This window comes from Heterostelium album, assembly GCF_000004825.1.
Source record: "Heterostelium album PN500 unplaced genomic scaffold PPL_contig20, whole genome shotgun sequence".
Taxonomy (NCBI): Eukaryota; Evosea; class Eumycetozoa; order Acytosteliales; family Acytosteliaceae; genus Heterostelium; species Heterostelium album.
The window spans coordinates 61,911-75,502 of NW_008805097.1; the positions used below are offsets into that span (position 1 = coordinate 61,911).

At 30.7% G+C, this 13,592-nt stretch overlaps 4 protein-coding genes across 4 annotated transcripts; all 4 read right to left on the bottom strand.

Annotated features, from left to right (window-relative positions):
• Positions 1–103: 103 nt before the first annotated feature.
• Positions 104–1,476, bottom strand: fam45 (FAM45 family protein; the record flags this gene model as incomplete). The annotated part of the gene is made up of 4 exons (XM_020581735.1): positions 104–408; positions 492–969; positions 1,070–1,289; positions 1,403–1,476. The coding sequence occupies 4 exons, from the start codon at positions 1,474–1,476 to the stop codon at positions 104–106; spliced, it is 1,077 nt and encodes a 358-aa protein (XP_020427605.1).
• Positions 1,477–2,687: 1,211 nt separating this feature from the next.
• Positions 2,688–4,003, bottom strand: PPL_10976 (N-terminal kinase-like protein; the record flags this gene model as incomplete). Its single annotated transcript, XM_020581736.1, has 2 exons — positions 2,688–3,716; positions 3,797–4,003. 2 exons carry the CDS (start codon positions 4,001–4,003, stop codon positions 2,688–2,690), a joined length of 1,236 nt encoding a protein of 411 aa, XP_020427606.1.
• A 579-nt stretch (positions 4,004–4,582) lies between these two features.
• Positions 4,583–5,651, bottom strand: scy1 (N-terminal kinase-like protein; the record flags this gene model as incomplete). Its single annotated transcript, XM_020581737.1, has 4 exons — positions 4,583–4,586; positions 4,622–4,865; positions 4,942–5,197; positions 5,295–5,651. 4 exons carry the CDS (start codon positions 5,649–5,651, stop codon positions 4,583–4,585), a joined length of 861 nt encoding a protein of 286 aa, XP_020427607.1.
• Positions 5,652–6,277: 626 nt separating this feature from the next.
• PPL_10978 (phosphatase PAP2 family protein) lies at positions 6,278–13,110 on the bottom strand (the record flags this gene model as incomplete). The annotated part of the gene is made up of 15 exons (XM_020581738.1): positions 6,278–6,286; positions 6,492–7,718; positions 7,777–7,863; positions 7,935–7,979; positions 8,048–8,173; positions 8,289–8,593; positions 9,656–9,722; positions 9,805–9,943; positions 10,018–10,472; positions 10,555–10,727; positions 10,839–10,958; positions 11,045–11,844; positions 12,441–12,468; positions 12,852–12,992; positions 13,101–13,110. 15 exons carry the CDS (start codon positions 13,108–13,110, stop codon positions 6,278–6,280), a joined length of 3,732 nt encoding a protein of 1,243 aa, XP_020427608.1.
• Between the last annotated feature and the right edge of the window lie 482 nt (positions 13,111–13,592).

A 13,592-nucleotide genomic window follows, 5' to 3' on the forward strand; every position in this document is an offset into this window, starting at 1 on the left:
CGTTCTATTATTTCTTAGTTATACATTTATTTATTTTAATTTAAAATGGATTCGGCAATTAATGGATATTGATTATTTAAAAGTTGAGGTTCAACAATATTGTTTATCTTTCATTGATTCCTTCGGCGGTGGCAACGTTGAATAAGAACTTATCCATACCGGCTGGTAATTTACGTTCTTGCAATGATTCGAGCGTGACGATCGACTTTCCATCGACTTCAACCTTGAGTGATTCCAATTTACCCAAGAGATCCTTTATCTTTTGTGTAAGTAACTTGATCAATGTTTGATCGTTGATCTCCTCATTATCTGCAGACTCTATCAATGTCTTCAAAATGTCCTTGTGGAACGATCCAAGAACAAATTGATCCTTAGCATGTGATGCAACTGTTACCTCTTTGGAATTTACTGAGTAAGAAGGAAAAGTAAATAAATATTAATATGTAAATCCGATTATTATTATTAATACATAAAAGTAAAACATAACATACCATCAATAAGAATATCATATAAATCCTCACGTGACTTTATAGAGGAATCAATGAAACCGGCACAATAGACACCGGTGGCAGTGAGATCTTTGATTTCAAGTTCGTCGATCGTTACGAATGGACGAAGCAACGACCAGTTCTGACGATGAAAGACAAACAGTGGCAGCGCTCTGATCACTTTGAGTAGTGACGACACTTTATCCGAGTAGACGACGACACGCTTCTTTATCAACATTGCATTCCAAACCAAGATTATATCCTCTTGGAACAACTTGATGATATCTTTGATGCTGGTGGCTAGATATGATCTTCTAACATCAAACTCGGCATCTACAAACTTTCCCAATGCACCTACATCGAATTGTCCTTTGTTCCACGCTCTCAGCTGACATTCCAACAACTTTGAAGGATCTCCCAACTTCAAATAGATATTTGACATGATCTGTGAAAGTGATGCATATTTCTCTGGGTTGAAATTCTAAAAATAAAAATATAATTATATACATATATATATATTAATTAGTTTATTGTTTTTCAATAATCACAACCTTAACATTTGAATCAACTAAAGATCATACATTTCTAAATATACAGATAGAGAATGCAACTACATGTTTTAGTGGCTCTGGTGGTGTATATGATGCATCTTTATCCTTATGATTTAATAATGAAACAGTATAGATATAGATCCATGTATTTTTGAATTTGCTGAATGTGAATGGATTGACTCTGTTACTTGTCAAACCTGTTCTGTTCAATGCGACCTGTCTTAATGATTCATCAACTGATGGATATGTCCTAAATAGTAGGTAGTAGTAGTAGTTATAAATGAATATATTGTAATTCGTTATTTAGCTACTATATATATAGAATATCATCATTCATTATTTCAAGCAATCACCCATACATACCATGTTTGTAAAACTTCACCACTGTTATCTTTTTCAAATATACATATTGAGTCGTCCAATGAAATATCTTGCATTTTTGTTTAGATAAGTAAATATAAATAAATAAATAAATAAATAACAAAATGAAATGAAAAATAAACTTGATTATTAATCATTTGCATAATTTGATATTTTTTGATCAAGTTTTTTTTTTTTTTTTTTCAAATTTCATATTTGCTTTCCAAATAGAATTTTCTATAGAATTTTTTATTTATTTTAGATAGATAAAAAAAAAAGTAAAAGTAATCATAAAATGTATCTATAGAAACATTAATTACATATTCAGTATTATAACTCAAGAAAAAATAAAATAAAATAATTATAAGAATAAGACTTTTTTGAGTTTTTTGTTTAAAAAGATTATATATTTTTTATTCATTTTTTATTTGTTCAAGAAAATTTCAAATCCTAATTAAATGATTGATAATATTGTTAGTAAATTGGTTTGATTTAGAGAAAAGATAGAGAGATTTATCATATCATATAAAAAAAGTATAAGATATAATAAACAAAAAGATCAGAACTTCTTAGTAGAATTCCTCATTATTAGGCATCGGTACAGGTCTGTATATATCATCAGCAGATTGTTTATTATACTCAGATACTCTTTTAGATTGATTCGTTTCTCGTCCCTATTTGAGATAGAAAAAAAAAAAACTTACACTTAAGTAATAAAGTTAGTTTTGATTACTTTCATTTGCAAAAAATATAAATATATAAATATTATATTGTTTTATATTAAAAAGGTCAGATAGTACCGGCTAAGGCACCGTTTGTTTCGTCAACCAATTATTACGACTGGGGCGTGTATTTCATCAGATAATAATATAAAACAATAATAATAATAATAAATATAGTTATAACACTTACATTAAAAGAGTTTAATCACCAAAGCTGGTTTCCAAGGCACGAGACGAGAACGCTACATATCAAAAATATTTATAAAGAGTTAATGTTTCCAAAATTTGTTGAATGAAAATAGTGTGTTGGTCGACCGGTTTTTATTCGTTGTGTTCTTCGTTTTTTTTGCTGAAAAAATTCAAAATAAATTGAATAAAAAATAAATTTAAATATTTTGAATTTTTAGTAAAGAATTTTAAAGTTCGTTACCGAGCGAATGCTAAAAATTTTGACTTATTCATATCATATTTCTTTACAAATTTATTATAATAGGAAAGTTTAATATTTCTTCAAGTGTATCTATATTTTTAGAAAATAATTATATATTTTGATTGTGATTTTTGATTTACCATTCATTCCACTCTTCAAAGCCAGCGTTACTTTTAGAGGTTGTTGTTGTTTTCGATGTTGCCGTAGTTGTTTTCTTTAGTGATTTAATTGATGTGTTGGATGATGATGATGATGATTTTGTTGGAGTTGTTGGAGTTGTTGGTGTAACAACTGGGTCTGTATCATCCCAACCATCACCCCAGCCTGACGATGTTGAAACTGACGATGATTTGTTATTTGTTGACGATGATGTAGATGTTGTTGGTGGAGATGTCACATGATCACCCCAATTCGAATTGGAATTTGAATTATCTTCATCTTCGTCAAATGAGAATTTCGAGAGTTTGTTGGTTGCTACTTTGGTTTGTTGTTTCGATGATAGTTGCATTCCTTTACTCTTTTGTTGTTCGTTTGATGATGATGATGATGAGGATGATGAATGTGATGTGTTAGATGAAGTAGTTGTTGGTTTTACATTTGATGAGGTGGAAGTCGAGGAGGAGTGAGAGTATGATGGTGTCGTTGGTTTACTAGAATAGGAAGTAGTAGTTGGTGATTTATATTTAACATCTTCATGTTCATCTTCGTCGTAATCATTTTCATCATCATTATTGTTATTGTTACTACCGAAATCTAAATCGTCATTATCATCCCAACCATCTGATCTCTGTGTTGGTTTCTGTTGTGATTTCATAGTGTTACTACTATGACTGCTGTTATTACTGCTACTATATCCACCACTACTACTACTCTTATTTTGATATGGTTTGTTGACATTTGAAGAAGAGGAAATAGAGGAAGAAGAAGATTGATTAACATTCGAAGAAGTGTTTGATGATGATGAGTATGAATTATTTTGTTGTTGTTTAAATTGTGATTGATGTTGTTGTTGCTGTTGTTGATTGCTTTGTATCGAACCAGAAACAGGTGAGTCCGTTGCAATATATTTCTTTGTAATTCCCATTGCCCATCCCAACATTCCTTCTTGTGATGCTGCTTGCTGATTTGCCTGTTGTCCACCATTACCTTGAGAACTCTCATCGGGCTATAAAAGTTGAAGTTTGGTTAATCAAATCAGATTGTTATATATATATAAATGTTGTTTGTGTGTAAAATAATACTTACAACATTCGCCATCATTGTTTCAACTTTCTTTAGGAATAGATTGATTGCCTGGTGTGCAGTTGTTCTAATGGATTTGTCGGGTTTGATCAGTGATTTCGAGATCTCTGGTATGATTCGTGTCGCTATCTCCTCGGCGTTGAAATACTGTTGGGTGAACATGAATGCATTGAGACCGGCATTCTGAGAGGGTACGAACGGATCCTTCATTGCGGTGGAGAACGCCGGGATCAACACTCTCTTTCGGGTGGAGTCGGCAATGTACTCGGCAATGCGACCCAAACAAATGGTGGTGTTCGTTCTGATGCCTGGCTCCGGATCGTTTTGCAGCGCCGCAAAGTATTTCAGCAGCTGGATCATCGTTTTCTCAGAGAGTTTCGGTGCGAATAGCAACATCGATTTAATGGTGATCTCTTTGAGCGCCGGCTTATCGTTGAATCCGTTGACAACGTTCGGGAAGATCTGGTCGTTGATGACCGGTGCCGAGAGATGCTGAATGTAATGTTCCAAGTTCTCCAGAAGGTTCACACGGAGCACACGATCGTCCGATTGGAACCACTTTACGACACTCGGTACCACACGAGTGACATACTCATCGGTCGATAGATTCGCACTGATCTTCAAGAGCGTTCCCAATATCTTTGGGTTGACCGGTCCGAAATCGAATGCCGTAATCAAATGTGGTAATATCTTGAATTTACATATATTCATTGGTAGTTTATCGATATGTTGATCTAATTTTCTTTAGTTTGTTTTGTTTTGTTAGTAACAGGCAAACAAACAAACAATCTATCTTTTTTTTAAAAAGAGAATAGTTATATAACATACTTAAAGAATGTTTCCTTTTCAAAGTTATCTTTTAATGTAATATTCTCAAGGAATACACATGTCTCTACGAATATATTCTGAAAGTATGGACACTCAAGGAATTTCGTTGGATTCAAACGATTCTCAATCTTGTTGGCAAAACATTTCTGATAGGATTGATGTACTGGTTTTGGTATCTGTGAGAGATCTCTTACATCCTCTGATTTACTCATTGGTCCATTATAACATTCATAAATTAAACAACCTAAACAATAATTGTTAGAAATTGCATTGTAGTAGATAATTACAATAAACAAAGACTATATATATATATTCATTACCTAACATCCATGAATCGATTGCGTAGGATGGAGCTGTATTGACTTGTGACCATTGACCTTTGGTTACTTCAGGTGGTTTGTATTTCACTGGAACCTGATCACCATGTTGTTTCAAGAACGGATTCATATCACGAACATCACAAATCAACTCTAATCCACCCAATTTCCAATCGCCACTCTTTGTCACAAACACTGTCGTTGTATTTACATTTCCATGTGTAAGATTAACATCATTATTAATAAATGATAATGCTTTCTTTAAATAGTAAAGATGATGGTTAGACAATGTTATACATATATATATATATGTTTATATATTGATTGATTGTTAGTTAATATTAATCAATACATACAGTTATTTGATAAACACCCCATGATATTGCATTCTCATACTTTCTGATGTCTTCTATTGATTCATCGAGAGGTGTTACCGGTTCCGTTACGATGTAAATGTTTGTATCGGTTTCTAGACCGTCGAGATAGGTGAGGAAGTTCGGGTGTCGAATGGTTTTCGCTCGTTTGAATCCGTTCTTTGCTACCTCTAGTTTGGTTGGGTTCTTCTTTACGTCGAATGTGAAGATCGACACTGCCGAACCATCATCTTTCTTGGTGCCGTTCGAGAGAGTCCAAATCGACTTGCCCTGATACGACGTTATCGGAGTGCCTATCTGATATGGGAATTGCTGAAATGCAGACAGACCCTGTCCCATTTTCTTTAGATATTCAAACATCGTTTTTATATGCTATTGCCTTGCTGAAGAGATCTCTTCTCTTCTATTCTTCACTCTTTGTTAAACAAAAGTTAATTTCCTAATCAAAAACAATATAAATAAAATCAAAATGATCAAAAATAAATAGATATCTATATATATATATATTAATTAAAATAAAAAAAAAAAAACTGATTAATTAAAAAAAAAAAAAAAAAAACACAACAATTGCAAACAGAGGTGGTCAATTTAAGTCAGAAACATTTTTTTATATGTTTTTTTAGCTTCAAACAAAAAGTTAAAAGCACAGTTATTTCTTTTTAAACAAATAAAGTTATAAGAAGATAGTTTTAACTTTTTATTTTCGTTTAATGTCATTTGAAGCGAATGATTTCCATGTTTTCTTTATTTTTTAATTTTTTTATTATTTATTTGTTTATATTTTTAACAAAATCTTCATAACTTTATTCTTTTTATTCTGAATTCTACAAATGTTTTCTATTATACTATTTAAAAACATACAAAATAGACCTATATTGATGATGATCAATTTTTATACCCAATTTATTTTCAAAATTCTTTCCATTTAAAATTTACAACTTTGAAGGTTCTTATTCAGGTTGTTTCTAAATCCTCTAAAATAAAGGAAAAATTTGTAGATCTTCTTGAAAAAGACATCTTTGAAGAGAAAACACTTGTTGTTATTGAAGTATATCAATTGTTTATATTGGTATCCCATTATAAAAATAACAACTTTTATTCTTAATAAATTACAAAAATAATAAATATCATGATAAACATGAAGATTAAATTATGTTTGTTGGATGACGCATCATTTACTCCTGTAGTAGAGGTTCCTGTGGTAGTAGTTGTTCCTGTTGTGGTTGTCGGGGTAGTTGTAGTTGTTGCTGTTGTGGTTGTCGGGGCAGTTGTAGTTGTTGTTGCAGAGGTTGTTGAAGTTGTTGAAGTGGTTACTGAAGGTTGTTGCAGAGTCTTAATTACTCTGACAAACCAAATCTCAACATCGTTTTGACCTGTTACAACTATTTTGAAGTCACTGTTACCCGGTGCAACATTGTCTTTGAATAGTGCATTATTGATAACAAATGTTGCTGTTGTCAAGTTGTTTGATGTTCCTAGTTGTGTCACTGCATTGGTTGTTGCCAGAGTATTGGTATTGTCGATGTATGACAATACCCAAGTGGTTGGCTTGTTATCTAGGTATGTCACTTTGATCTCAACAGGTATTGGAGTGGATGAGCTAGGATCAATGAATTTATTATCGATATAAAACACCATACTATTGTTACCATTGGAAAGCTGTGTCTTTCTACCTTCGTTGGCAATTCCATTGGATGGATCGAGAATTTTGGAGTAGGTAGTCGATCCTGGCACTGTAATGGCACCACCAGCCACATCACGCTGTGTTAAATAACGCTCGTAGTTCTTTACGTATGGTTTTCCAATCCAATCGAGTGGATAATCGCTGTCTACCCAAAAGGTATCTTGTGCATTTCTGAGTGCTGCCCAAGCCTCGAAAGCAGTAGATTGACTTCTACCAATGGAGTTTAAAACCCAATTCCAATGTGGCCAAAACTGTTTGAGATAGCTATCTTTTGCGACAACATAAAGCCAATTAACTCCCATCTGGATCGCTTTTAAGTTGGACATCTTGATCGAATAAAAAAGGTTCGCACTGCTGACGGTGTAGCCACACGCGTTATAACACTCATTCTCAGTGGCAACAACTCGATTTGGATTGTTTATTAGTGGCCAACTAGAATTCTCTACTAAATAACCGTTGGCATCAATAGTATAGCCATAGGCGGGAATCTCTGAGAGATGGAAATTTGAAAGTTCAGTGATACCTGTACGAATTCCCATTCCCTTGGAGACTGCATCTCTTGCCAAGAAATTACGATCATTTGGCCAGAAATCGACATCGAATGGGAAATCTTCACCAGTGTAAACCAATTTATAAGCATAGTCATCGGAGGGATCATTATTCTCACCATTGAAGATATTAACTAAATCTTGCATTGCCGATTGAAACCATATATTGAAATCCTAAATAATTCAATTAGAAACACTCTAATAAACCAACTAATAGTATTTAATTACGTACTTTATATTGATACCCAGTAACTTTAGAATAGTTTCCAATAATATCGAAATCAAATTCACACCAATTGAAAGCACCTGGAATATAAACCTTTTGTTTATTAATTATTATAAGTTAGTTATTTCTTTACTAGTGATATTAAAATATTAATTTATACTTACAAACTTTAATCTTGGATCTGATCTCATTCCATTTACCAAAAATAACTTTTTAAAATAAACAAATTAGTATTCTATACTTGAAAAAAAGAGAATAACTTATTTAGATATTATACCTGACGATAAACTTTTTTAATTTCACTCCAAACACATGAATTCCAGATTGGCAAATGATAATCATTATCATAGTCTTTACCGATTACTCCTACATTACAATAGGATTTAATCCAATCAGGTGCCCACTTTATATTTAGAATTGAAAAGAAAAAGAAAAGTTAGTACCTGAAGATGAATTGGAATTGATTATATACTATTTAAAATAATATTATTACTCAAGTAGTACTATTTAATACTTACGGTTTCACCAGAATTCCAAAGTCTAAACCAAAATGGTTTATCCTTTAATGTTGTGTTTTGTTGGGTGAATGTGTCGAATGACATTCCTTTGACGACACCGGATATGTCGTATTTGAAGACACCTTGCTGAGGTTCGACCATTCGCCATGAGATATCAAAGACCGGTACATTGACCTGCAACGAAGGTGTTGCCTGCTCCGAAAAGAAACCACTGTTTGGTGCAGGTGTTACATAGCTAGGTATAGACCAGTCTTCGCCTGGAACAACAGTAGGTGTTACTGCAGCCTCAACACCACCAAACTCTGCTAAAACAAATAATAATAATAACGATAAACAAACAAATAATTTAAGATTTTTGTAAAAATACATTCTTTCTATAAATAATATAAACAAACTAAAATAGTTTAAACTTCACGCTATATATATATTAATCAAAACAACACGAACAAAACATGTTTTATTTACAATTTCCTAATAAATTTATAAATATCTAGCTATAGTGTATAAACCAATGAAATAAAAACAGAAACCCAAAGAACATCTATAGTTTTTTTATTTGAAAAAGTTCAAGTTTTTAGATTTTTTTAGGGGTTATAATTAGATCTAAGTTATCTTATTGTGAACATAATTTATTGGTGTTTTTATAAAATAGCTTACTTTTATTTGTGATGTTTTGATAAAACACAAGATTCCGACCAAAGAATACAATTTGGAGTTGTAACTCTCAATCTTGAAAAAATTCTCTTCTCAACTCTTTGGAAACTGTTGTAATCGAATCCCTTTCATCAATCAAATAATACAAATAAAGATAACAAAATTTGTTTGAATCATAATGACTATAGAGTAAACAAAACAAGTATTATAAATTTGATTGGGTTAATTTTATTTTAGACACAACCACTGTTTGTTGTTCATCAAATTCTAATAAAAACAGTTTAATTTTAAATTAAATAGATGGAGGAAGATAATGGATTGATTAATTTATTAAGGGAGGGAGGTTTTTGTGTTGGAAAAACTTTAATCGATAAGTTTGATATTTAAGTGGATATATATATTTCAAAATGAAAGGTATTACAACAAGGTTGTTTAAATAATAATTAAGGGATTCCATTATTTGATAAATGAGATGGTTCGTTTTTTTTTTTGGTGGAAAAAAAAAACTTCGAATGTAATACAAAAAGTTGGTTCCAGAGTTCTATGTTAATGTATAGTTTTGTTGTTTCTGGAATAAAAAAATCGTACTATTGTTGTGTTGTTGTTGTTGTTGTTGTGTTGTTACTGTTACTGTTATGTTGTTGTTGTTATTTAAATCGTTATACTATATATTTAACCCATCATCGAAACTCTCCAGGCAAATAATGATATACTTAAAACTAAAAATATTACCCAAAATGTAATTAAAGGATGTTTTAGTTTAGCTTTTGATGCAAATACCTAATGAGTTTTGATCGAAGCTAATTATTAGTTATTTTGTTTTTTAATCTATTTATATTTATATTTAAATAATATATCATACAGTTGCCAGTAATGATAATGAAATACCAAATACAAATGAATACCAATGTGGTCTCGGTGGAACTGGTAAACTACCTGCCAATGAATAGGATCTTGGACACAAAAATAATAATTGGAAAACCATTGATGGGAATAACATACTAAATAATAATTATAATATATTAATATTAAAACAAACAAATTGATATGTTAACTAATGTTAATATTGACATACCCATAGACACGATCACATTTTGACCAAAAATCGACTGGTTTCATTACGGTTATGACTGGGACGAATATACATAGTAATAAAAGAATGGAAAGCATGATAAAGTTCAATCGGTCGAGTGTTCCAAACGAGATGGAACAAGTTGAGCTTGTGGCATAGCAACCGCCGTCCCAACACGATTTGCAACCAAGAATATCGAGACTTCTCAGACCGGTTCCAATAAGACAAACCAACGTGCCTTGGATGACACCACCAACGCAATCCGATGGATAGTGAACACCGAGGTTGATACGCGCAAACGAAGACAAAAGAATCATCGTTAAAAATAAAAATGGCATCCACCATTGAAACAGAGGACCTGGATGATAGTATAACACCGCCCATACAATCGCATAGCTATACACCACTGAACATGTCACTGCTCTAGATGGAAATGATGATGTTTGATCTTTTTTGCACTAATAGTTATAAATAATATTAATATATAAATGGTCGATTGTCATTTTTATAATTATAATTATTTTATGGTTAACAACATACTGTTTTGGCTCTTTGAACCATATATGGTCTGAATCTCCAAAGGAATCGTTTTGGAACTTGTGAGAGTAAAGCTAATAATAAAGCTAAATATGTAAATTCTGTGGCAAGAGCATCTTGTCCAAGAATGAAAAGTACAAATGGTAATGCTATTGCTATTTCTATTGCTACAATTGCTATATAATAGTCATAATAGTTATTTATTGTTGGTTAGTTAAACATTCATCCATTACTACTCTATTTCTATCTTAAGATATCCATCCAATGATGTGATATTTATTACATACAGGTAATGAATAAACTAAAATAATAAAAGGGTTTGCTTGTATTTTTTTGGCAGAGTGCAATGATTGGATCGTCGAAACTTCTAAATTTCTCTTCTAACCAAAGTGGGAAATGATGAACAACTATAGATAAGATGGTTTGGATGGATTGAGTGAATAAATAAGCTCTCTTATTATTATTATTAATAATAAAAACATAACTAACATACATCGTTTAGGTGAATGTCGTGCAAGATTCTGGTGAAATATTCTCTTGAAATCCTTTGGATTCAGTGGTGAGCTTGGATCGTAATCGTCGTCCATCTCTGTGCTGTGTGGTGCGAACAGTGTGGATGCATTGTGACTGTTGTGACTGTCTAGCAGTGGTTCAATATCATCGTCACGCGAGTTTATACTGGTGTCCATGCTGATATCGAGCGATTGAGGTTGATACTTTTGATTTTTCGAACCTCCTCTGGATCCACCGGTTACACCTGAAATTCCACTAACAATACTATTGGTAATTATACTCAATACACTACCACCTCCTGTATTATTGCTATTATTACTACTATTCTGTTGTTGTGTTGCTTGAGAGTTTTGAGAATTTTGAGTTTGTTGAGTTTGCTGTTGTTGTTGAGTTAAATTAAGTGAAGAATGATTCGAAGAACAAGAAGAAGATGATGATGTTCCTTTTGGTTTTATACCAACAAATGTTGGTGAATTTACACTATTATTATTACTGTTGTTACTGTTGTTATTACTGTTGTTGTTGTTGTTGTTATTACTATTATTATTGTCGATGCTGTATCTTTTAGTACTACCAGAACCTCCACCTGCACCAATAGTGTTGTCGTTTGTGCTATTCGATAGCGCTTCTAATATCGCTGAGGTATTGAATTGTGAACTAGAAGGTGAATAATTTAGTGATGATTCATTAAATATATTATTACTACTGTTATTGTGATTCATGAATTCGAAGAGTAGAATAAATAAATAAAGATAGTTATGTTTCTTTTCTTTTTCTTTTCTTTTTTTTTTTTTTTTTGAGATTTATAAATAGATAGATATATTATAAATAAAGTAATAAAACAATGAAATGTAATAAGAAAAAGATTAAAACTGTTGGTTTTTTGATTGATGACTATTATTAATATATCTATTATAAAAATTGAGATTTATTGATTGATTGATTGTTTGATTGTGATTGTGTTGATAGATAGATTTATTCACTACCAAATCCAAATAGGTGTACACAGGTTTTTGAAAAAAAAAAAGAAACAGCAGCGATAAATGGTGTTTGATTGTTATTATAATTTTTTTTTTATTTTTTATTTTTTTGATAAGTTGAGAATGAATGAATGAAAAAGGTGTGGGTGTATTGTATAGTAAATTGAATGTTTGAGTTTCTGTTTCTGGTTTGTTATTGTTGTATTGTTGCTAATTTGCGGACTCATTCTCAATGAAATATATATATATAACAGATAGAAAAGCAGAGATCTCTTAGATAGATATATGGTTTTATGAATATTATAACAAGGTGATATGATATTTATTTATGATAGTGCTTGCTTTTTTTGTGTTTTGTTTTTTTTTTTGTTTTTTTTCTTTTTTGTTCTTACTTACTTTTGATTGTTGGGCTGTAATTCAGCAACTCTTAAGAATAAAAAATTTTTTTAAGACTATCAATATTTATAAAAGATTTGCTCAAAAAATCAAAAAAAAAATCACATTTCAGCACAAATTTCTTTGCTTTGTAAAAAAAGTAAAATTGAATGGTTTTTTGCAAAAGTCGTAATTTATTTGTTTCTTTACCAAAGATATATCTGGCAAAAAAAAACAAACTTTGTTCAAAATTGCAAAAAAAAAAAAAAAAAAAAAGAAAATAGTTTTGATTTAAATCAAAAAAGACAAAAATCAAAGATGTTATACTTTTATTTTTGTTTGTGGTTGCTACAGTTTTAATTTTGCAAAGTCGATTTAAACTCTTTTCTTAGAATCCAATGTTGGTGTTGTGTGTAACTTGGATGCCTTCACTTGTAGAGATATTGGCATTGGTAGCAGAGGTAATTGCAAGCGATATTTGGTTGGCTGATTGTGATCCAAATGAACCCTTTCCACTTGAGACTGAATTTGTCATCTTTGATGAGGAGGCACTGAACAATGATGAGATAGCGTCTATTTATATTTTTAAAAATGATTTAATATTTTAAAAAATCATATATAATAGTAATTTATATTAGTATTTATATATTATATAGTTTTTTTTTTGTTAAAATAACTTACTGATTAACATTTTTAGAAATTTAGTTTAGATGTTTAGAATAAAATTTATTTATTAAACTTGTATTTGTTTGTTTTTTTTTTGATATGGAATAGATTCTTTTTGAAATCATTATTTATAGTTTATTTTTGTATGGATATACCTTGATAAAACATTTAAAAATGGTATCATTACCCATTTGTAAAATGGCTTTAGTTTGAAATCTAAGTTTACTCTGAAATTAAAGAGAATATTTACTATAACACAGATTTAATTTATCTAGTAGATAAAAATATAATAATCCATGAAATTAAATCAAGAAAATATTCTAAATACAAATATTCGAATTATATCTACACTGATATTTATAAAATACATTGATTTTAATCTATATAGATCTCAATCTTATCAATCATTTTCATTTATTATATAGAATCAAATATAAAAACATATAGAATTGATAAAATGTTCAATATGATATCAATTTGAAATAACAATAGTAAAATGGAACCATT